The 23,416-nt window shown below is 53.9% G+C and overlaps 7 protein-coding genes across 7 annotated transcripts; 3 read left to right on the top strand and 4 right to left on the bottom strand.

The window, feature by feature from the left end:
* Nucleotides 1-51: 51 nt before the first annotated feature.
* J7T54_001018 (uncharacterized protein) lies at nt 52-3,402 on the bottom strand (the record flags this gene model as incomplete). The annotated part of the gene is made up of 3 exons (XM_051508804.1): nt 52-956; nt 1,008-3,185; nt 3,249-3,402. 3 exons carry the CDS (start codon nt 3,400-3,402, stop codon nt 52-54), a joined length of 3,237 nt encoding a protein of 1,078 aa, XP_051360144.1.
* A 953-nt stretch (nt 3,403-4,355) lies between these two features.
* J7T54_001017 (uncharacterized protein) lies at nt 4,356-6,493 on the top strand (the record flags this gene model as incomplete). Its single annotated transcript, XM_051508803.1, has 5 exons — nt 4,356-4,537; nt 4,586-4,865; nt 4,931-5,135; nt 5,189-5,557; nt 5,625-6,493. The coding sequence occupies 5 exons, from the start codon at nt 4,356-4,358 to the stop codon at nt 6,491-6,493; spliced, it is 1,905 nt and encodes a 634-aa protein (XP_051360143.1).
* Nucleotides 6,494-7,267: 774 nt separating this feature from the next.
* Nucleotides 7,268-8,488, top strand: J7T54_001016 (uncharacterized protein; the record flags this gene model as incomplete). Its single annotated transcript, XM_051508802.1, has 1 exon — nt 7,268-8,488. The coding sequence occupies one exon, from the start codon at nt 7,268-7,270 to the stop codon at nt 8,486-8,488; it is 1,221 nt and encodes a 406-aa protein (XP_051360142.1).
* A 187-nt stretch (nt 8,489-8,675) lies between these two features.
* On the bottom strand, nt 8,676-11,122 carry J7T54_001015 (uncharacterized protein; the record flags this gene model as incomplete). Its single annotated transcript, XM_051508801.1, has 3 exons — nt 8,676-9,119; nt 9,449-9,813; nt 9,862-11,122. The coding sequence occupies 3 exons, from the start codon at nt 11,120-11,122 to the stop codon at nt 8,676-8,678; spliced, it is 2,070 nt and encodes a 689-aa protein (XP_051360141.1).
* A 261-nt stretch (nt 11,123-11,383) lies between these two features.
* J7T54_001014 (uncharacterized protein) lies at nt 11,384-15,459 on the bottom strand (the record flags this gene model as incomplete). Its single annotated transcript, XM_051508800.1, has 9 exons — nt 11,384-12,260; nt 12,322-12,328; nt 12,780-12,972; nt 13,138-13,201; nt 13,421-13,804; nt 13,869-14,084; nt 14,196-14,711; nt 14,780-15,265; nt 15,347-15,459. 9 exons carry the CDS (start codon nt 15,457-15,459, stop codon nt 11,384-11,386), a joined length of 2,856 nt encoding a protein of 951 aa, XP_051360140.1.
* A 906-nt stretch (nt 15,460-16,365) lies between these two features.
* Nucleotides 16,366-17,847, bottom strand: J7T54_001013 (uncharacterized protein; the record flags this gene model as incomplete). Its single annotated transcript, XM_051508799.1, has 1 exon — nt 16,366-17,847. The coding sequence occupies one exon, from the start codon at nt 17,845-17,847 to the stop codon at nt 16,366-16,368; it is 1,482 nt and encodes a 493-aa protein (XP_051360139.1).
* A 1,124-nt stretch (nt 17,848-18,971) lies between these two features.
* J7T54_001012 (uncharacterized protein) lies at nt 18,972-22,533 on the top strand (the record flags this gene model as incomplete). Its single annotated transcript, XM_051508798.1, has 5 exons — nt 18,972-19,635; nt 19,950-20,514; nt 21,395-21,831; nt 21,948-22,361; nt 22,433-22,533. The coding sequence occupies 5 exons, from the start codon at nt 18,972-18,974 to the stop codon at nt 22,531-22,533; spliced, it is 2,181 nt and encodes a 726-aa protein (XP_051360138.1).
* Nucleotides 22,534-23,416: the final 883 nt, after the last annotated feature.

The following is a 23,416-nucleotide window of genomic DNA, read 5'->3' as shown; positions in this document are numbered from 1 at the left end:
TCCTTGATTCACTTTGAATGTCTCAGCAAGACCATCTAGCTAACTCTTCCACTACATATCACCCAGATTGTGACGTCCGGGGTGAACCTCCTGCTCCTGAGCTCGATAGCTCGAATACTGGTTCCCGCTGTATGTGCGCGTGTTGTGAGCATCCGGGGGCAGTAAATGCTCGGGTCCATGGGCTCCATAGCCTCCCTGAGGCGGCTGCTTGTATCCAGGTACGAATGACGACAGTTCGCTGGGGAGGCGAGACGGCGTGCTGGCGATGTATCTGGCGCTGTCTGGCGCTGCTGGGCTGTAAAAGTCCCCTCCGCCCGACCTCTCCGGTGTGATCATGGTGCTGGTATGGGCTTGAAACTGCGATTGCGTGAATCGCATGGGCGAGGGAGATCGAGCCGACTCTTGGCGGCTGTCATATCGCCTGTGCGCCGGCCTCGCCTCCCGGGCAGGCGCTCTCTCCGCTCGCTCATGGGCAATCTCATCCTCGTTCTTGCGATGCACACCCACCCGGTAGTCGGTAAAGTCCTTTATGGCGGAGTGGATCTGCTCAAAGTGCACGCGACCTAGGGACCTCTGACCTGTCTCTGGGTGATCCGGCGGTGATGCATAGGCCAGCGAAGTAGCGATCTGGAAGGCATTGCGAATTTGACGACCATTCCACCATGGTGCGTTGGGGTTGACCTGCCGACTTGTTTCGTACCGCTCCATGGCGAAGCTGATAATCTCCTGGTCTTTGAGGGTCAAGGGCGGCTCCTTGTGAACCTCTGCTCGCTGTTCAGCAATCAATCTAGCGCGCGCCAGGTTGTTCTGGAATAGCTCGTGCGTCTGTGCGAAGCTGAGATGTTTGAAGAAGATACTAATATGCACTCGCGAGCTCAATGCTTCGTCAAGGACACCAACTCTGTTGGTAGTCAAGAACAAGACGCCTGGATAGTACTCGAGTGCCCGCAGGAAGACTACGATGGTGTTAGCGCTCTGGAGCTGTCATCCGAAAACCAGGGACCTACCAGATACCAAAGCGTTCCGTTGCAAACTGTCGTCCATCTTCTCGCGTCGGGATAGGAAGATGTCCGCCTCGTCCAACAGAAGAACGCAGTCCCACGTGTTAGCGAGCCGGAAGATCTTGGAAAGTCTTTCTTCAACAGTATTTGAATCAATACCCAGGTCACCACAGGTAATGGGAAACAGCGGCTTGTTGTGGGCATACGCCACGGCTTCTGCGGTAGCAGTCTTCCCAACACCCGGCGGCCCGTGGAGCAGGATGATCAAGCCTTTGCCTTTACCCGGGATAAAATCTTGTTCCAGGGCCCCTTCACCCTTTGCTTGGAGCTGCCTGTGAACGCGCTTCTTCTCAAAATGATCATGGACGACGGAGCGAATGAGGGTCTTGTCCGCAGGGTCGATCTTCAGGTCGGCGAACGGATCGGGAATATCTGCTGGTATCTTGCACGCGTTGATGTCGACATTGGTGAAGAACCGGTCACGAAGAGAGTACGCCACCAGCCGCCCGGGCAGTAGGGCCAGATTTTCGTCCGTGAGGACCTGCTTATCTTCCTCACCTTCGTGACCACCATCTCGCTCTGCGCGCTGATCACGGTCCACAATGTAATCGTCCTTCTCTGCGAGCACCTGCCACTGCAGCTCGTTTACATTGTCGTCCTCGATGACGGTCTCTGTGACGCGGAATATTTCCCGCGTGCGGTCTGGTCCTGACCATTGAATAATGGGAAATTTGTCGTGGTTGACGGAAGGGGACCACACATCATTCATATATGTCCTGAAATCCGGTTTCCAGGACGGAGCCCACTGATATCCTTCGGCAAAGTCGATGATCACGTTGCTGTCTATATGGGCGGCGACTAGTCTTTCAATGCCACCCGGGTTGGGGATTGGGTCCCCAGATGGGTCATCCAGAAGTGTCCACCCGTCGTGCTCGATAGCATGATGCTCATAGCTTATGAGCTTCTGGAATTTCTCTCCTCTCTTCTGCAAGCGGTTCATCAGAGCCTCGGGGTCTTTCTGGAACCGCAGTGGGTATATTGGCAGTTTAGTAATGTCCTTCTCACCCGCAAACGGCGAGATCCAAAAGTACCTCGGAACGGTCGAGTATCTTGTTCCATCGTAGTCCAGCCGGTATGCCTGTACCAAGAAGTCCTTCTCGCCATCGAATTCACGGTCGCCCCGAAGCGTGCTGCCTGCAGCATCGAGGTTATCGACCTTCCAATCGACGACTGGGTTGTCAAGGGTGAAAACCTTCCATATCCGGCGCTCGGAGGCGTGCTTTGTCCCTCTTCTCTCCTGCTTTGGTTCCTGATTTCGTTTCTGGTCAACGCCATCTTGCTGTCGCTCGACCGCTACTTCACCTAAACGAAAGAGCGACCAGAGCTCACTGAAATGAATCTTGGTGCGCGTTTCGTGATTCTGGGCGTCAAACTTGTGATAGTTTGGCACAAGTCGGTTTCTCACAAAATCCACATAACACTTGATTTCCATATAGGCTTGATGGGCAGTTGACGTGGTGCCAGCAGGTCTTGGGTCGACAGGTCCTTCGAGTTTCGGGACCGGTACCCCCTCTGCAACCTCGGTCGAGTCTCCAGAGAGAGCTGTCCCGAGTCTTTCGAGTTCCTTCTCCATTTTTTCGTGGAAGAAAATGGGGACCTTGAAAGGACTGAAGAAGACGTGCGGCTGGTCGCTCCTCCACGTCGGCTGCCCCGTGACCTCTGCGAGCAGCGACATGACGGCACTGGAGTTAATGCGGATGCGCTCGATCCGGTGGTCGACTACTTTCTGATTTGCTTGCGTTCTCGTGGCGGAGAGATTGCTCTTGCCGGCCAGAAAGGTGTTTTTGGCATCCGAATCAAGGCGCCTGAGCTGCTCCTCTTCCATTTCTCGATCTAGGCCCTGGTCCGCAACAAGCGTCTCAATGGCTGGGACACCTTGCTCCGGATGGTATCTGTTTTTAAACTGCTCCCAATTACATTCCCTTACCTCGGGAACTCTCTTCATGGTCTGCAGAGTTGCATCTTGAGCTGGTTCGATGCCATTGGTGGCCTCCTGGGTTGCGTTTTCCTGTATCTTCCCCTCAACGCTTGCAATACGCCTAGTCAGGTCTTGAAACCACTCGAAAACGACACCTTTTACAAGGCCATCTGATACCACCCTCTGAGCCCAATAGTCATCTTGATCTTGCTCATGCGTTAGGCCAATTCATGGTTCGCCCCTACGGGACGTGGGCTGGATAAGCTTACCTTGTTGTTGTTGGGCGCCGGCCGGCGTCGCGATTCCTTGCTGGGCATCCTTGGTGTCTGTCGCCGTGCCAATGGACGTTTCGACCTGATAAGTGTTCGCGACCGTCGGTACTACTGAACCTATTGAGGGCTGCGCTTGCGGCTGGCTCTCCATTGCTTCGGTGGACTTGTTGCGTATAATGTCCCAGCCAACAAAGCAGCACTCTTTGAAGAAAATGATGTTGTGCAATGAGAGCTTGTTGAGCTTCTTATGGGGCCAGCTGGCCAAGTCTTGATGATTGCAGGGCTGCGAGCCTGCAGGGAGCACGGGTGATTGAGAGGCCGCATAAGCAGCATAATGCGTCTGCACTCTGCAGCCCGGCGCTTATCAAGAGGCCAAGACCTCCGGGCCCAATCTTGATGGATGTGCAACACCAGCGGATATCCATCACCAGCTTGAGGGTGAACATATAGATTATCATACCATCAAAGCGATTGTGTTCAATGTTGCCTGGGTAACAACCGCGACAAACACTGGCAGCCTCTGTTATATCCGCGCTGTTTCATGATCAGGAAGAAGGGCTAAGGATGAGGCGCATCCCAGCTGGTGCATATGCGACTAGCCAGTAATTAACGTCTGGTGCGCCGTATCATGTATGACCAAGGCGGCATTGAAGAGGGGCTAAATGCTGACAGGCGGCAGAATGCTGACAAAAAAGCACGCAGCTTGATGTGGCAGAACTTCGAGACATCAAATTGATCGAAGGCCTCATGCCCTTGGCAGCACGTCCAGACGCTCGCTGAAATTCGGGCCTATAGTAGCCGTCTGACAACTGAGGAATAGGTGGTTTCTAGCCAGCGTTGAGTGTATCGTTTAGAGCACACAGGAAGCGCATCAACAAACCCCACGAATCACTTAATGTCGGACTTTGTTCATATTTCGGAGGCTGTATGTGCGTCTAACCCACAGCAGCCAAGGCTGCAGCTGGTGTTTGTTAGAGTCAGACATTGATGTTGGGACTCGACAGCCCCGTCGTCAAGATACGCGTTCACATTCTCTCCACATTCCAGTGCTCGGACCGCTTCAAAAGTCAAGCACCTTTGTGCTGTGCAACAGACGCAGACATCATGTCGAGCGTTGCAAATGAGCTACCCTATTCCCTGCGACAACAGATGAGTCGACCGGAGGAAAGGGCCGGTTTTGAAGGCTGGTGGAACCAAAGTAGCTTTTCCGACTCGGCGGCGGGCAGGCTCGCTGAGCCAGTTCATGATCTGGGCGTGGCCTCGGTCATTGATGAGAAGGACAAAGCGTGAGTACGTGCTACACTGTGCGGTACAAAAGTTCTCACAAGACGTAGCTCGTTAAAGGAAGCTATCGAGCAGTATTTACATTTGGAACAACCAGGGCAGTCGTCGTTCTTTGTCGACTTCAACTTGGATGAGTGTTCTTGGGAGCAGGTCTTTGATGAAGTCTGGCATGCAAAGGAGGTATACGAGAAGAAAGCCACGAGAAACCCATTCAGAAGGTGTCTCCGCCACGGTCATGGGTTCCAACGAAACGTCAAGCCCTTGACAGAAGCTGTACCCGGAGAGAATGGGATGGGTCTCATCAAAGGGGCTATGCAGATTGTCCTCAATGTGAGAAACTACCGGCACCGTACCGCCAGGCTTTTGAGAATCGCAGCTGCTGATGAAGTTCACAGGCCGTCCAGAGGAGGACAGTCACGTGCGAGAAGATATTCGAGCTATTCGAGTCCATTCCACGATGCGTGCGCCACGCAGAGTGTCTGCAAGACATACATCGCAATAATCACGCGCTCAATATTGCACTGCGAGATCTGTATCTCGCACTCGTCAGGTGTCTGCCCTCTCTGATTAGGATACTCCTCCGGGAGGAACCCCACTCACGTAAGTGTCCACGCTCTTCTTCAACGTTGTTTCCACACGCCTAACGCTCGCAGCTTTGAAGAAACTCAGCAACACCTTTCTCAAAGATTCAGCGGCTCAAGTGGACCAGCTGCTGTTGCCAGTCAAACAGTCTGAGGCACGGTTGGAGGAGTGTCAGCGAGAATTACTCTCGCAAGGCGTCGTGCAAACCGTCGAACTGTCGCATATCTCTCTGGAAAAGCATGATGCCACTCGTGAGCAGCTGGAGTTGGTGACAAGGAAGCTGACGGAGGTACAAGAGACGCAGACGAACCTGCCAAATGCTCTCAAGGACACCCTTGAGACTTTCAAGACTACGCTACACAATGAGTTTGTGCAACACATGAAGAATCACGTGTACATTGTCGTACAAGATCAGATACGCATGAACACTTTTTTCCAAGGTACGCGCTCCTCCAGCCCCAGCAAATTGTTCAAGCTCCATGCAGCATCTAACGGACCTCATTCTAGCGCAAGCACAGCAAGCAGCTGCATATATCAGCAGTCCAAGAACGGACCCAAGAATGGATCTTCTCGAAAGTCTGTGTGATTCGCGCGAGAGGGCTGCGCCGGCAGAAGATCGCGCATCCGTCCTGCGGAAATATCATCAATTCAAAGCCAAGGCTCTAGCACGCGCGAATCAGCTCATGTCCAATGCTCGCTTTGGGGAATGGGTCGGGGTGCTTCATTCCGATATCATACTTGTCAATGGTCATTCCGGAGGGGACACCATTGGAAGCACATCGCCGTTGTCAGTCTTCTGTGCGGGTCTGACCGACACCTTTGGAGCTCCTGGCCAGAATTCACTGCCTCAGTCGCCCTTCATCATCGTGGAGTTCTTTTGTGGCCATCATGCGACCGAGTCTAGCGGGCTCGAAGGACCTCAAGGGATGATGCGAAGCCTGATCAGCCAGGCTCTCTGTCAATGGCCAGGAAATGTACCCCTGAACCTGCAGCCGCGCCGTCACGAGAACTTCTCCGAGGCACACGGTTGGTCCTTATCGGCCTTGTGTGAGCTCTTTGAAACCATCATCTGTCAGTTGCCGCGGGAACTACCCGTCTGGTGCATCATTGACAACATATCGTATTTTGAAACCAGTCTGGATGGTTGGGACCAGGAGCTGGAAGTCATTGTTGCGTCATTCGAAAGATTCGTCCACGTTGGCAAACGAACGGGTGCTATCTCAGCACCTGTCAAGATCCTGCTCGCGGCAGGGAGCAGGAGTCTGCACATCTGGGACATGCTGCCGTCGGACGCAGAGATCAATATCCGAGACGGCGGGGTCTTTGCGCGTACTCACGGGCTGGACAGTTTCCGCTCGTCACTTCTGGGAGAATAGCAACGGGCGAGTCCACTATGGATGGACTGGCACTTGTAGCTATTGTCTTTGACGCAATTGAAAACACTACTGGTATATCTTGCGCTACTCAATCAACGTCAAGTGTTCCGGCTGTCTATAGCTGCCAGTCCTGGTGCCGCCTTTTCCCCACGAGATCAAAGCCACCAGCATATTGTTTTCCCTCTCTTGTGAAGTCGGTTTTTGCATTTCAGTCGGGCGCAGCATTCATCAAAGGAATATGAAAGGGGAACATGCCATCCAGTGGCAGTTATCATGGTGCCTCCCGCCGGGTCCTCACCAGAGTGACCAGACAGGTCTAGCTCAGCGTAGCCAACTTTTCCAGACTCCACTGGACTCCACTGGCTCTCCTAATCTCACTATAGCCATATCATCGTCTACTGAAGCCTGCCCATGTTGTGGACGGAGGGGGAAGTTGGAGACTGCCGTGAGCGCTACTGTGAACTAACAGCGGTACCCATTACAGGCGTATTCAGTCCGTATTTGTGTTGGACCCGCTATCAAGTTCTAATCTAATTACTCGGCGCTTCCGATTCGTCGACCACGACTGATCGAAGATAGCGCTGTGGCCTGCCCCTCCCCCGCAATCTGGCTTGGCCTGACCTGGAGCCGAGCCGAGATCCCTCAAAGGCTCAAACTCATCCACAGGCTGCCGGCTCCCGGTATCCTCCATCAAACTCAACCACACCACCTCCATCAAATGCACTCGAGCCATCAACACGCCGTGCCACAGCGTCCTCCCGGGCTGTCGACACCATGAACAGCCCAACCAGCCCTCGTCGATCCCGCCCTGGACACGATCTCCTCGCGAGGCTCCCTGACCAGATCCTCGTGCAGATCCTTGAGACTGTCTCTCACATGTCCAAGCGGTCCCTTTGCCAAGTATCCCGGCTCAGCAAGCGGTACCATGCCGTCGCCGACGCGATCCTGTACAAGACACTGCACTTCTCTGACCCAGAGCTGCACCTCATCTTCAGCCAGTCCCTCCAGCGTCGCCCACGTCGTGGCTCGGCCATCCACGAGTTCAAGCTGGCGTACCCCGCATCCGAGCTGTCACAGCTGATGCTCGAGGCGCCTGTCCATGGTTCCTACTACGACCAGGCACCCGTGCGCTACGACAGTCTATCACGCACCATCTCTGTCATGTCCAACCTGGAAACCCTGGACATTGCCGTGCCCGTCAGGCTCCTCCCGGGGATAGGCAAGCTGTTCGGCGGCCCGTTCGACCTGGCTTGTCTCCGATCATGTACTCTCTTCTATCAGACGGAGCATGGGGAGTACTGGGACCTGCAGGAGAACATTCACATTTTTGCGCACCCGACCCTCGAGACCCTGGTGATCAAGCGGGCCAAGCTGGACCATACGGGTTTCGACTACATTGAGCAACCTCACGAGACGGCCCTCGAGAAGCTCCATCTCATCGAGTGCGATTTCAACGACGACGCACTCACCGATATCCTCATGTTTCCCAAGGCACTCACCGAGTTCGTCATGACACAGACCAGCGAACCCTCCCCGGAACTCGAAGAGAGCTCGGATCGGATGGACCACTACATCCTGGCCCTGCAGTCCGCCTGTCACTCACTAGTCACGATCACCATTGATTTCCCTACATTGTCGGGCCACAAAGCCCTCCGTATGAGAGACTTTGAGGCCCTCAAGACGCTCCGCATCAACTGGGACTATCAGCTCTTTGGCAAGTCGTCGGCGAAACCGAGGATGCACTCTGTCGGGCTGCCTCCCAACCTAGAGACATTGGAATTCTTCAACCCCCTTGGGACGGACGACGAGGTGACGGATCTTCTCGAGTACACGTTGGAGAAAATCAAGGTCAACGCCCAACACCTAAGACATTTCATTGTGGTGGACGATGAGGAGCATAGAGTCCCGCGGCAGGTGATTGCCGCGTGCAGGACACAGCCGCAGATACACTTGGATATCATTGGAAATCTGGACGAAGACAAAGTAGACGATTAGAACTAGAGTAGACCTGTTTTGTAGTAGGATTTGTAGGACACACTGACGACTGTATTGAATAATGACCAAAATACTTTGGAATACGTTCTTTTCTGCGAGGACACATGTCATGGAATTGAGTGTCGATAGCAGAACCCTACTACGAATTGAGGGCAAAGCATCGTTCACTGTTCGACTCGGCGTTGCCTCACCAGTACGGCATGGAGATGATCATACCAGAGCCAAGGAAGAAGAACAACAGCAGCATGTTCAAGCTGAACCCGGCGTCAAAGGCGGCTGCAAGAATGTGGTTCCACTGGCTCAGGAACACATTGGGAATGATGAAGACGATGATGAGCACAAAGTAGCGGAACGTCAGCGTGGGCAGCCTCCGGTTGTCCGTGAAGCTGCCGATCTGGCGCACGTAGGGTGGCATGTCACGCACTTGGGGATCATCGTCCGAGATGACCTCTTGGGCCGTTCCATCTTTGCCTTGCACGAGAAAGGTGAATGGTGCTTTCTCAATGTCGTCGGCTGTGCTGCTGGGTGGTCCTGATTCTGGGTCGACGGCGATGGGGTTGACCGCGTCGGTGGGCGACTTCTTCTCACCCGCGTCTTGAGTCGCCATGCGGATGGCAAGGGGTGACTCTAGCTAGAGAGGCACAGTATGGACTTGTATGAGATGCGATTCTGAATAGAAGTCGGTTGTTCCCTCCAGCCTACTATGCTTTATACAGCCAGCCAACCGCTCCCTGGCCCGCCTTATTGCGACCCTCACAAAAGGTCTATCTGCAATAGGTTACTTTGATCATGGGGTAGCACCAGATACCAGTGGCCACTGAAAGTGCATATCCCCGCAAACATTTCAAAAGGTGGTCAATTTCAAGGCTACGTCCGTGGGCGTGTCTGGATCGAACTTGTCCAACCCGCCTCGAATGCCTTGATGTACGACTGTATTCAAGCCTTGCCTGCGATCATAACCGCGGCTTGCTCCGTCAACGCATACAGGGGCGCCTGGATATGTGCGCTCAGTGGCACGGGGAACACGGAGGCATCGACAACCCTGAGGCCGTCGACACCGTGGACTCGGAAAGCAGTGTCGACCACCTTGCCCATGGCACAGCTGCCGCAGGCGTGCCACGTTGTTCCGCTGGCCACGGCCAACCTCTGATTCAGCTTCTCGTCGCTATCCTCGAGAGTTGCAGGCTCCGCGGGGAGGATGTCAGGAACAGTCTCCCCAGAAACATGTTCAGAGAACTGGGTGCCAAGCATAAACTTGGTGATGTTTCGAAGGCCCTGCCGATAGACGAATCTGTCCACCTCGGTGGAAAGATAGTTCATGTCAACTGGCAAAAAGTGTCAGCTGGTGTAGTTCAAGGATGTTATGTGCTCACTCTTTGGTTGGTCTTGAGGGTTGCTTGACTTCAAGGACACTGATCCACGCGAGGTGGGCAGAAAAGAGACCACTCCGGTCGTGATGTGCTCCGCGTCCATCGTCGTGCCGGGGAATGGCAGCTTCACGTAGGCCACAATGTACTCTAAAAAGGTGCGAGGGGTCTTGAGAAGTCTGTGCGTATTGCTGTCCGGCTCCAAACCCTCATCCTTCTTGATGGCCGCCTTCAGGTCATCCTCTGGTACACCCGTGTTGACGATCCAGTCAAAGGGCATGCCCTGCGCATACTGAGGCTGAGCCCACAGTTCATTCGGAGAACCCATGGTGTATCCAGCCAAGGGATCCTTGACCCGCCAGTGCTGGAAGAACAGCATGTGGTCCATCAACCCTTGGCCCACCTCGGGTAGGTCGACAACAGGCTCGATGCCGGACTGCTTCAAATCCTCAGCCAGGCCAATGCCTGATAACAGCAGCAGCTGGGGTGAGCGGAAAGCGCCAGCGGACACAATGACCTCCTTGGCCGCAACAGACGTCCCGTCCGCCAGTTCCACGCCAGTGGCTCTCACACCGCTGTCGCTCTTCACCAGCACAATATTCGCGACGAGCGTGTTCAACCGCACCTCGACACCCTCGAGAGGGTACGCGTCAGCCGCCCACTGGCGTTTTCCCTCACGCCTTGCCTCGCAGAGATACGCACGGCCAAGGTTCTGCCCAGCGTTCTGGTCCAGGTTCGGCACGCTAGTCACGCCAAGCTCCTCCCACGCCGCAGCATTCTGCTTGCTGAGGGGGTAGATGCGGTTCGCAGCACCCGATGTCATGACGTGGATGTTGCCATCCTTGCCATGGTGCTCCGGATTTACGTCGTCGAAGGACCTCTCCGACTTACGAAAGTACGGCAGCTGTCCCTTGTAGCTGTACCGGTCGTCGCCCACGAGCGCAGCCCACTCGTCGTAGTCGGCGGCGGCACCGCGCTGCCAGCCGCAGGAGTTGATGGCCGAGCTGCCACCGAGTCCCTTGCCCGCGTTCAGCGTGACGGCGCGTCCGCCGAGTTGCGACACGGGCTCTGATTCATAGGCCCAGTCGAGGTCGCCGCCCAGGTTCAGGGCCTGGGGCTCGCGCACCTCTGGACGGTCGCGCGTTTCCCCGCCGGCTTCGAGGAGGAGGACTTTGGCTGCCGGGTTGTATTCGCGAAGACGACTCGCGAGGACGCAGCCTGAGAGGCCACCTCCGACAATGGCAAAGTCGTATACTGAGGAAGCCATCGTGGCGTGTGTGAACGGTGGGAGAGGACGGAGCAAGGGCCAGGCACTGTTGAGACTGGAGGCTTCACACCCGACAGGCGGCGACGCGATATGAATAGTCTGAAGTGCGAGCAGGGCTGCAGGTAGCTTGGGCGGTTGACCGCATCGTTGGGGTCCAATCCTTCGTAACTGCATGCGGTCTGCCCGTGGTCACCACATACCCCTCACGAGTGGATTGGGTCAGCATGTAGGTTGCGACGTGCGCTGACATGAACGCAACGCTCAAATGAACACCTTTTCGAATGCATCGCCCACGCCATGCTCGTTGAGCCATGCCTTGAGCACACTCATGTCATTGCGGTTTCCGCGGGCGCCTCGTCTCGTATCGCCAAACTCGTCCGTGATCTCCTGCATGTCGTCAAACACGCGGGTCACATCGACACCAGCCTGTCGATATCTCTCGCTCACCTTTTTGTGCTGCGAGGGAATGTCCTTCCAGCTCTCCGTCTTGATAAACTTCATATAGTCATCAATGGCCTGGGACCCGCCCTCGAGACACAGAATGCCCGGTTTCCCAGCCAGGAGAAATCCGGTGAGGCCGTACGAGGGGGCGTGGTGAACAATGTCGTCCCTCTTCGCGCGGGTGCTGATCGAGGGGAAGTAGAACCAGATGCGCACCATGCTGGCCTCTGCACTTGTAGGCGTGGCAGACGACGATTCCCTCTGCTGCGCTCGATCGAGGAGCTGTGATGCCGCCTCTTTGGCAAATTCAATGCCGCTCAGAATGTCCTCGTCGGGAATCTCGTCGGTCAACCGCGCGGCTTCGGCTTTGCTCATCCATGTTGACTGGCGAATCCAGACCTTGGCCCTCGGTGGTTCCGTGTCGTCGTCTGCCTGCCCTTGGTCGGGTGGGAACACCACCGGGACGGAGATCCCCAGCTGCAGATCGCGCATCTCGTTGGCTTCGTTGAGGCAAAGATTGAGGAGGACAGATATAGCCGATGCCTCCATGTCAGGCAGTTTCCCTCCATCGCTTTCACACCAATGCCGCAGCGACTCCAACAGCTGTTGCGACGCTTCGTCCATATGCAGCTCTTGGTCAGATGCATACATTGCTTTGAGAAGGTCGACCTCGCCGATCTGGACCTCCATGAGGTCTCTGGGTAAGTAATTCGGCGTCATGATGTGTCAAGCTGAATTCAAGTTTTGGCGGCCCATACTCGGAATCTGTTTGCGTCAGGAGTAAATTCGCAGCTTGTGGAAATCCGCTCAAAATGAGTTCCGTCACGTGATTCAGTTGCGTCCATGTTCTCATTCCCCAACGGCGACGCGAAAGTGGCCAGTAATTACACGTACGCAGCCAATACAAGGGCTCGTATTTCCGATTCGAATCAACACAAGCAGAGAATTTAAACGCCGATTGAAAATTCATGAAGAAGCCAAATTGTTTTGACCAAGATGCTCCTAGACCCGCCACCAGGGACATGTATAGGAATGACCGCCAGCGACAAGTAGCCTACTATTCCTGATCGCAACACCAAAGGCAGACCGACATGTACAAGATGCCCCCAATCTAGCGGGGAGTTGAAGCATGTGGCGGCGCCATGGTCGTTGTGAAAGGTTCTAGTATCGTCAGCGCGTGTTCCCTAAAACTACTGGGCCGGGAAGATAAACTCACGTATTTCCTGACACAACGGAATGCCATCTTCATCGCTCTGCTCTAGCTCTTTTGAACGAGTACGGGTCTCGAGCCTCGTCTCAGAGACAAGACGACTCCAGAAATCTTTCGCAGGCGCCCAGACCCGATCGATAGCTCCCCATCCCATGACAAGAAGCTTGCCCCATGGACTCGCTTCATCGACGAACACGGGCTGTACGTAACGTTCCCCGTTTTGCGGTGTCCGTAGCTCCGTATCCGTGGAGAATACAACTCGAGGCCAACAGGGTGTCGCACTTGCTCCCGCATCCGCACTCGCCACCCCGATCCTGACTGGGAAGAACGCAGCATCCGAGTCACCCTCTGGCCTTTGGCAAACCGCCTGAATAGCCATGCTGTGGAACGCCATGAGCTGAAACCCCGGGGGAATATCATGGTAGCTTCTGAGGAGAGAATTCAGTAGCAGTGCTGCCAAAGCGACTAGTCCAAGGGCAATTGCCAGACCAGTGCCTAACAAAGTGAACCCCCGGGCCGAATAGTCACACATGCGAAGACGCTGGCTGTCGGCTCCCGAACTGAATGCACTGGATTGAACGAGGAATATGCTCTGTGATATGAGCCAGTGGAGGAGTATGGAGGCTGTCATCAGGGGTACCGAATACCTGAACGGCAAGGAAAGGAAGTGAGATGACCGCTGCATCCCCAGGGGAGACGACACGTGCAAAGCCTTCTTGCCATCCTTGCGAAGGAACCGCACCCATTCATCGGCGACCAGCTGGCGTGTGAGAATACCGTTGTAGAATATGTAGAGGAAGCTGACCATGACCTGGGGACTGTTGGCAATCAATATGTTGGCCAGCAGTGCCGTAGTCCCCGAAGCATCGATGCCCGACAAGGCGCCAGGCAGCTCGCTGGCGATCATCGTTGGGCTTACGCCGAAGCCGTCCTTCCATACTCCTACGAGGCTCGTGTCAAGCCCAGCTGCCTTCCGACCGACAATGGACCTCCAGAAGGCATACGAGCAGACTGGCACGCCTGTGGCAAAACTATTGTCTCGATAAGTACTGCTTTCACATAAAGGCTTAAGAGATTTGAACCAAGATCACTTACAGCACAAGTGAGGTCGTCCAGAAAAAGGGGCCGATGGCTTTAAACCACGGGATGCGAGCCCGAGTACGCCATGTCGCGACTTTCAGCTCGACACTTGCCTGTCTAGAGTGTCCTGACGTTGCATTTTCCACAGCCTCGTCGATGAGCATGTCTGGAGTGCCGAGGAAGCTCTGGATCGCGTCTCCTGTAGTGATCAAGGCCTGCGTGTATCGCCCCCTGTTCACATGGCTAATGTGATGAAATGCAGTCCAGCATACCAACACGCTCCCCAAAAACGTACAGATGCACACAATGGCGGCAACCTGTGTGCTGTAATGGAGGCCGCACCTTTTCGAGTTGTCGGCTCCCTCTCCCACCAGGCAATGATCAACCAGGACTCCCCTCTGCTGTCCCAGCGTCCACTGGTCGACAAACGTCTTTGCAAATTCCCAGTTGCAGTATCGCCATATCTCGGGCTGATAGGCCTGGCAGATCCAGGCGTTGGACCACTCCCATCCCAACCATCCAAGTATCCCACCGTCTATCAGCGAGGAACCGTTGTTTTGGGCTGTGGTCACATTCCCAGCCACCACGATGAGCGGACTGGTGGGTTCCCTCGGGTCAACGTAGCGTCGCACGCACGACTCAACGTCGATGCGAGTAAAGTTCGCAGCGGCAGATTGCAAGGTGTAAATCATCGACTTCTGCTCTTCCTCATAGCCAGGCATACGACCCCACCAGGAGGAAAAGTGAGCTAGAGGATCGGAAGCCGTCCAGTTGTGCGGTGCTGTCTGGAAATCTGCCGTGGCTATGACGACGGGGATGACTGCGATGGGTAGTGACGTGAAGATGAACGAGTTCCAGCTATAAATTTGATCCATGTTAGCCTCATCCAAGCACCTCGATAGAGTGGTTCCTTGGACTCGACTCACAAGACGTGCAAGAGTATCGCGATGGCCCCAATCGCGGTCCAAGCGACCGCTCGTTTCGGTTCAACCCTCACCAGGTTCTGGAGACTGGGCACTCCAACCTCCATGGCCTTTCCTTTGCGGTGCGCAGAATCCAGTTCCTGGCGAGATGGGGCCACGAGGATCTGCATGCAGTAGTGCCCGACTCCCAAGAAGATAGAAGACACAATGTTCAGAGCCACATGAACCGCTCGATCAGTCGTGTCTATACTGGAACAGTCGCCCCAGAAGAAGGTCCCAGTGCCTCGCTCGTCTGGGGGAAACGCCAGGACTGCCCACACTGTGACAACCAGCTGGGTCGCGAATATCAATGCGGCAACTGCGATCTGTGTCCTGAGCATCTTTATGATTTTGCCCATTCGACCCTTCATGTGCCGAGGGCGCAGCTTCTCCTGCTCAAAGTCCGGGACAAAATTTGACAAATAGTCGGCATTTGCATAGTGATCAGCCCTGGGAGTCCCTATCAGTATCAACACCTTGGGCGATGACGGCCAAGGCTGTGGCTGTCTCGAGAATTTGCATTTTACCTACCTGTTGATTGCAGTCACCGAGGTCTGGAGCAATTGTCTATCCTCGTCCTGATCCTCGCCGGGGCTTTTGTTCGTATTGAGCCCATCGTGGGTTCTCTCGCTTTCGAGGGACATTGCTGGCGATATGGTGAGCGTCTTTCCTGCTTGGCGATGGACTTGAGCGTCTTGCCAACATACGAGAAGCTGATTGTCGAGGTTGCCGCCAACACTATAGGAACAGCAGAATATTCGCCAGGCCAGCTACCCATAGAGATTTGCCTCAGTACGCAGTGCCGGCGCACCACGTCGGCGAGCGCACTAGGTCGGCGAAGTCATGCTGTCTGAGACCACATGCATGGCGTGGCTGGGACGACGGAGGCGAGAGACGCTATGATTAGCATCAAGGCTATTCATGTGCAGCAGTGCCAAATCAACGTGAGGTTCTCCATTGCAAGGATTCAAGATGCAAGGGTTTTCTGTGCTGTGAGCCTCGCTACCTGTTTATCGGCCAGGGTAGAATGCATGTTGGGTGGGGAGTATCAGGGACCCCTGAGTCCATCCGATGGCCCTGTGGCCACAGTACGGGCTATGCGTGGATTGACAAGATGAACATATGACGAAACATAAATAAGTAATAGTGGCAGTGTTGCAGCAAAATGCCAATTTGAGCCTCAGGGCTCTGCTTGAAAGGCCGTCGCTCCAGCGGAAGTCGATAAAGTACCGTCTTGGGTCGATTGAGAAAATTACCGCAACTCCCAGCCCCCAGTACCATTCATTAGACGCATTGCATATATGGTCGTATGACACATGCAGCTGCAGCTTTTCTGGTCGTCCTGTATGTTGTCTGGAGCGTACATCTAACAAGCACAGGCTTGAGCACCAAGGTAATTGGGATGTCACCCAAATTTACATGTACTCTAGTAAACATTCAACTTGAGAAATTTGCTGCACCGAATACCACGATAACATCTGAGGCCTTGTGTGTCTGATGAAGTTCTCATCCTTCTCCGCCCTTCTGCTCTTCGGCCTGCCTTTCCAGCCTCAGATACTAAACCACATCCTGACGAACCTCAAAGCGCGGCCATACTCAATGTCCACATACTGCCTCCATGGACTAGCAATGACATGGACCGCACTACAATCCAAGTCGTAGGCCACTGGACCTTCTCTGTTCAATGAGTTCCATGTTGCAGGGGTGTGACCAAGCAAGAGGGCGCTAAAGCAGAGAGAAACGAGCGCAGCCACTGCTCCTGATATGACAGGTCCCCCAATCTCATCATTGAAGTAGACCAGGTCGCCGAAAAGCGATCTTTCGGGATGCCGATCAGGACGGAGAATTGCATAAGTTCTTGTGGCCGTGGCGACTAGAGGAACAGACACAAAGGTAAACGTCGAGAAGAAGAATAAAAGTGCAAGCATAATGTTTGCAATGTCGTATTGGGCAAAGAAGTTTGAAGATCCGGCCTCCATAGACCATCCGTTCCACCCGGGATTGGTCAATAACCACGGGATCGAACAGAGCTGGTCTGGAGTGCACGACGACTGACCCGGTGCAGACGCCACCTGTGACTGGACGCAGTCGTATCTCTGCGCAAATTCGAGGCTTGGGGGGAAGAATTCCTTCCAGTAGCGGCTGAAGAGGTAACAACTGATAACCCACTGGACGACAGTTGTAGTCCACAGGATCCCGGCAAGGACTTTGCGCCACCTCGAGTCCTCTTTGAATATGCAAGAAAATGGGTGATATCCCATTTTGTATGCTAACGTCCAAGTGGAGATCCATTCGATGACGGAGACAAAGGCGTGGTAGTCCGGCCTGGTACACCAGCGGATGAAATCCACCCACCAGTACACTGTGGCGCCGATGGTGTAGACGGCTGGCCCCCAGTCCTTGATGCTGATTCCCTTGCATGCCGAACGAGACTTGCGTGACTGCGCGCCTATCCATGTGCGAGCAGCCCATGCTGCGATGATCGCCTGGATGTTGCACTGGAACCACGTCTTCCAACTGGGGAGTTGCAGAGCTGATGGGCGCAGAGTTGTCGGAAGGATCTTGAAGTCTTTTAGGCAGCTGACCACCTCGCACCATGTATATGTGGGATGTTCAGTAGTGTTGTTCTGATAATCGTGGAACACCATGTCTATCAAGAAGTGATTCTGTTCGTCTCCCTCGGTGGACATATCGATCGCATTCCCCTGTAGCAACGTGCAGTCCACGCTTTCAGGTGTGGTATTGACGCATTCGTGGAAGCGGGAGTTCTTGTAAAGAGCGAAATCGGGACTGCTCTCATCGATGCTGGCATCGTTCGTGTAGATCATGGCTATTCCTATGGCAAAAATGCCCGCTTGGAAGAGCGTGAGCAGCACGACCATGATCCATCCGAGAATGGTGCCGCCCCAGGCCTCAAACCAGGCCGGAGAATGCTTGATAGACGCAGCATCCAGCTTGTAGGCCACGTCTGGGTAGTTGCAGATCCGAGCCGTGCGTTGTGGCCTGCGATCGCTGGAAGGCCAGTATTCCATTGCTATCGAGTCATATTGTTGTCTCATGGTTCTTCTTCAATGGCTGTGGCACGCTGTTACTGTCATGATGCGAGCACAGTGGTGCAATTTTGATTTCTGAAGAGGTGTCGAGATAGATGCACGTGTATAGCAGCGAACGCTTACCAAACGAAGAGGTAATACTCGAGGAACTGCTGCTTGTAGCGAATCTAAATGGGTGATGTTGCGACATTTGACGGTGGATAATATTTAAAAACATACTTTTGGATGTTACATGTACGTAGGGCTAATCCTCTCAGCCTCACATTTCCACCAAGCAGACATAGAGCGAGCACATCTTGGCGCTAGGCAGAAACGCATTTCTCGCCTATAATCACTCGGCGAGGTGCATTTAGCTCAGCCAATAGACAATGAAGCATTATTAGCTGCATGCACGGTGTGAAAGAAATCCTTCTGCTTCTGTGCTTCACTCCTACTGGGGGATGCAGCCGGGCATCGCAGAAATGGGAATTCCAGACCGCTGCCATTCGATGTGAACCGTTTGGCTATTCTCGCCCTAACTGCAATCATATGTCGCGTGCATACGTAGCGCGCGGGCCCTGCATACGCCTAAAACGGCAAATGCTGCGCCATTGCTGGCTGCTGCAATATCTTAGGCCCTGATCGGCTCGCCCGACAAACTCGAGGACAAGACAAAAGAAGAGACTTCTATGGTTGTGAAATAGTGGGGAAATCCTCCCGTACTGTCTTTGTCCGGCTTCACAATCTTGTCCGTGATATAAATAAAACGTGACCCGGACAAACGCCAGAAACTCAAAATTGCTCAAGTGTCTGTGCCAGAATTTGGTATAGTGAGAATCCCTGCCTAGCGCGATACTTCGTGGACAGGGGCATAGGCCCCGTATTTTGGGATTCTGTCTGAAAAAGGGAAGGTTTGTTTTTTTGTGCAATAAATATGGGTATTTCGAGCCTTTGTCTTGTCCTAGAAGCTCTTGTCGGGCGAGCCGATCAGGGCCTAAAGTATTGCGCCTTGGCCAGCTGCATGTTCCTGGGTGGCCTCATGCCGTCTTCAATTGGCTGTCAGCGGGTGTTCTTGACTCTCCCTCCGCTTATCATCCTGCTCCTAGACCATTATTGCACGAGCCATGCTAGCTGGGCTGCCGCTCAGAAAGCCTCGCAGCCGTGCAAAGGCCGGACCGGCTTTCGTGTTCGTGGAAACCAGCGGCGTTCCTTCGACTGGACTTGGAAAGAATGAGGCAAAGACTATCGTCCGGCAGCAGGCTGCAAGAGCGGGCCGCACCCGTCGCCAAGGTCAAACTGCGAGTCAGGAAACCATCGGCACCTTGCCGAATTCTCAAGCGCTGATCCCCAAAAGAGGCAACGCTCGAGGCACACCTGAGGCTGCCGAAAGGAGGGACGGCATGTGGAGGGGGAATCCCAGGCGTAACGTCCCAAGCCTTGGTCTTATCATGCCACAGCCCGTGTCCAGTGAATACGAGACGTTCAGGGCCAAGTATAATTTCGATGTGACGGATCTGACCAGTTTCACGGATGTGGACCTCGCAACAAATGCTTGCCGTCTACTGCGAGATGAACCACATCGCCTCGCCAGCCTCCTTCAGAAACGGCACTCCTCATTCTTGGCTGAACTGCCAAGCCGCTATGGCGCCTCCAGCACCTGTCTGGATGATGCTATGCATTGTGTTGCTGCAAAGGCTGGCCAGATGCTTGGCTTCCCGATGCCCAAATCCACGCCCTCTGTTCTCTATGGAAGGGCATTGAGAAGCCTGCAGGCTGCCCTCTGGGACAGTAAGGAATGCACAGGGTCGGACGTCTACTGTGTGACCCGACTTTTGGTACTTTACGAGGTAAGAAGCCCCTATTTTGGTTTCAGTCAAGGAAATGATGGCCTAACAGTACCGTCATGCAGTTGATCGGTCCCCCTGATATAATTCGCTTAGCCCATCATCACAGAGGTGGTATTAAGCTACTTGAGCTCCGAGGCCCTGGATGCTACACGTCCAAATTCGACTGGATGCTTCTCAAAAGCCAAGGGCCATCCATTGTTGGTCACGGCCTGTGCGGTGTCGCCCTTCCAGCTAAACTGATCGTCTCACAGGTAGTAGAGGAGATGCACAGGAATGAACCGTCAATGTTCGCATCTCAGGAGTGGCAGAGGGCCTTTCAGCGCGCCTCTGGTCTCCAGTCGGACACAGACTGCCGGCTCTGGTGGAAGCTCTTTGCAACAACGGCCTTCCTGCCTGGTATACTGAAGGATCTACGAAGCCTCCTGGAAGAGGCACCACATCGATGCGACTACTCTACAAGAATTTCGGCTATCTATGAGCAGGCGAATAGTATGCATGACGTGTTGCACAATGACCACGTTATGTATCAGCATGCAGCACCACACCCGCAGTCCCTCTTCGGCCTTCCAACCTCAGCTGAGTCACCCGATCGCATCCGGCTTCGCGTGTTCTTTATATATACTATGATGTATGTATGCCGTGTCTTGGCGACTCTCTCGCCGAGCGAGCTGGAGAGAGCCACGAGTGAGGTGGAAGCACAGACGTTCGCAAGCCAGGCGTTGCTCATCGAGGAGGTGACAACTGAGCTGGATCCAGCAATGGCCTGGCATGTGCAGCAGAGGAATAGCTTAGCATACTCTATTACGCAGGAGAACGAAGAGTGGTTCAGCGATCATGAACATGGATTGATTGGGGATCAGTTGCAACGCTTTCTTGCTGAAAGGTGGCTGAAGTGGGAGAATTCATGGAGAGCTAAGACCTTGGCGGAAGAATTCAGAGACAACATCGTTTGATTCATACGCTTCTCCTTGCTCCTGGATGCTATGAGACTTTAATTGATTGAATAATCTCGCTCGTGTTCAATACCTAAGTTTTGTGCTGGACAAACATCTGTTCACTTGCGAAGGAACAACTCAAAGGCTCACCCTTCATCAAGCTGTCTCGAGCGGCTGATGGCGAACATCATGCCGACGGGTATGGAGCATGGGCAGACCCTGAGGCTAAGCATGCAGTTAATGCAGCATGATTGACGGAAAATGGCGAGCAGTCGTCGATGGCGCAGACACTCGGATATGCACCAATGGAAGTAGACCGTTGCATTCAAGTTAGCGAGAGCCGGCAGTCACGAGGTTGACAGCCGGCTAGTCCGTGCCGGCGCATCGTGAACTAGCAGTGATACCCGTATTGTTGGCGTACGTGCGTGGTCTCGGATTGCTGGACTCCGACTAAATGTCGGTGGCAAGTTCGGGGACTGATATAAGTGCGATAAAACTCGAAGAGCGACTGCCATGTGATTGACTTTCTTCTCATCACGCCCACGGTCACTATGCGGCATGTCCAACTTCAGAGTCCTTGTGGTGGGCGCGTCCATCGCCGGTCCGTCCACGGCCTACTAGCTCGCCAAAGCAGGCGCCAAAGTCACGGTCATTGAGCTCTTCTCCAGGTTAAGAAAGGGGGGGCCATGCCATAGATATCCGGACTGTCGGCGTCACGACAATGAGGAACATGGGTGATATGGAAGCCCAGGTACGAGTCAACAGAGCGCCCATCGAGGGCTTTGCATTCGTACGAGAGAACGGCCACCCATATGGTGTGATTCGTTCCACGGGCAACTCTGACCAGCAGTCGCTTCTTTCAGAATATGAGATCTTCCGGGACGACTTGTCTCGGATTCTCTACGACAAGACCAAGGACAACCCCAACATCAGCTGCGTCTTTGGGGAGCAGATTTCCTCACTGCAGCACGGTGAGAAGGACAATGGCCCCATCAAGGTCGGATTCGCAACCACGATGCCGCCCGCAGAGTACGATCTCGTAGTTGCGTGTGATGGCGCAACGTCCCGGACCAGAGCCCTCGGACTTGGCATAGGCCTTCGAGACCACGCGCGACACCTCAACGTATGGGCCGCCTATTTCTCCACCAAACACGTCTATTTCGACGGATCAAAGCTTGGACACGCACACAATGCTGCTCCTGGTAAGTTTGTTGCGGTGCAGACAGCCCCCAAAGGCGGCAATCGGGTTGTCGCGATGCGCATGTTCCCTCGGGACAGCGAGGATCATATCCTGCCCTTTCGAGAAGCCAGCAAACAGGAAATAAGGCGTTGAAGAAATATGCCATGGAAGAATTTGGGGGCATGGGCTGGATCATGCCTCGGTTAATGCGGGAAGATATGGAAGCCACGGACGACTTTTACGCCAGAGAGTGGATTCAGGTGAACCCTCCCACCCTTCCGAAAGGTCGATTCACCATGGTCGGCGACGCAGGCTACGACGGCGCGCCAGGCGCGGGCACATCTCTTGCCCTGGCGGACGGATATGTACTGGCTGGCGAGCTCTCGCAGAGTAAAGGCGACGTCGCCGCTGGTCTCAAGGCGTATGAAGACCGGATCAGGCCAATTTTTGAGGACATGCACAAGTTGCCGTCTGGTGGCATGTCATTCATGGCACCTCAGACCCAGTGGTGGCTGGCCTTGAGAAACACCTTCTTTGCTTTCCTGGCTCGGTGTGGGTTGATAAATTACATGCAAAACGTTTGGGGGTGGTTTGGAGGGTCCTTTGCGAGCAGTAACAAATAGTTATCCGCTGCCAGACTACAAGTGTGATGACCGGCTTTGAGGTTGGCTGGAAGGGTTTTGCCCCTGATGTCCATGCGGCCTTGCTGTTCCATGAGAATTAGCGTTTGAATAGTTCATGTTGTATTTATTCAAAAGAGCCTCTCATCTTTAGTAGATATATGTTACCTTTTTTATAATTGTTCCACTTATACTAAGATTCACTAACTATCATCTCAGTAAACGGATACTATATATAATCCCCTCATATAGGAATTCGGTAGTATCCACGAAGTCTTCTATCTCGGAATTCGGTAGGAACATTTATCTTTAAGCTATTCTTACAGTAGGAATCTGGTGATCCGTGGCTAATAAAAAGTTATATCAAGGGACATTCCGATCACTTTGTGTTGTTGTAGTGAAGCAACAGATACAGCGGAACGCCATGCAATATAAGGGCAGTTAACTTTAAGCGGCACCTATTCATGAGCACTAATCTTATTCGTCGTGAAATGCGGTCCCCGGTCCCAGAGCACGAGAGCCCTGGACGCACCATGATGCATGTACCTTGATGGCGCAGACTTGGGCGTAGAAAAGGGTGCCAGAACCCCTTCTGTCCTTTCTTTTGCACTCCATCTCTGTCGACCCAAAAGACCGGACGTCGAGAAAGAAAACGGAGATCGCTCCCGGTCACGACTCAAGCCCGACAATTAACTTCACCACTCTCCGGCTTTGACTCGGTTCTCCTCAGTTGGCCAGATGCGGGTGCGGTTGCTCATTCCACACGCCACCTCACAACCAATGTGAAAAGTCGAAATCCTCGCGTACGAAATTTGTCCGGAGAAAGCAGTGATATCAATTCAAACCCTCTGCAAAGCGCGCAGCAGCCTGGACAACATGTGGGCAATGAAACTCGGCCCTCAAGCAACCTCGAAGAGTGATCTGGGACGGTGAGGAGGCTGGCTCGAGTGGCTCCGAATAAGCTCAAAAACAACCATAAACAAATTG

Source organism: Emericellopsis cladophorae (genome assembly GCF_022114955.1).
Source record: "Emericellopsis cladophorae strain MUM 19.33 chromosome Unknown NODE_49_length_168633_cov_116_125306, whole genome shotgun sequence".
Lineage (NCBI taxonomy): Eukaryota > Fungi > Ascomycota > Sordariomycetes > Hypocreales > Bionectriaceae > Emericellopsis > Emericellopsis cladophorae.
The sequence above is the reverse complement of the archived record's forward strand: the minus strand, read 5'-3'. Positions and strand labels throughout refer to the sequence as shown.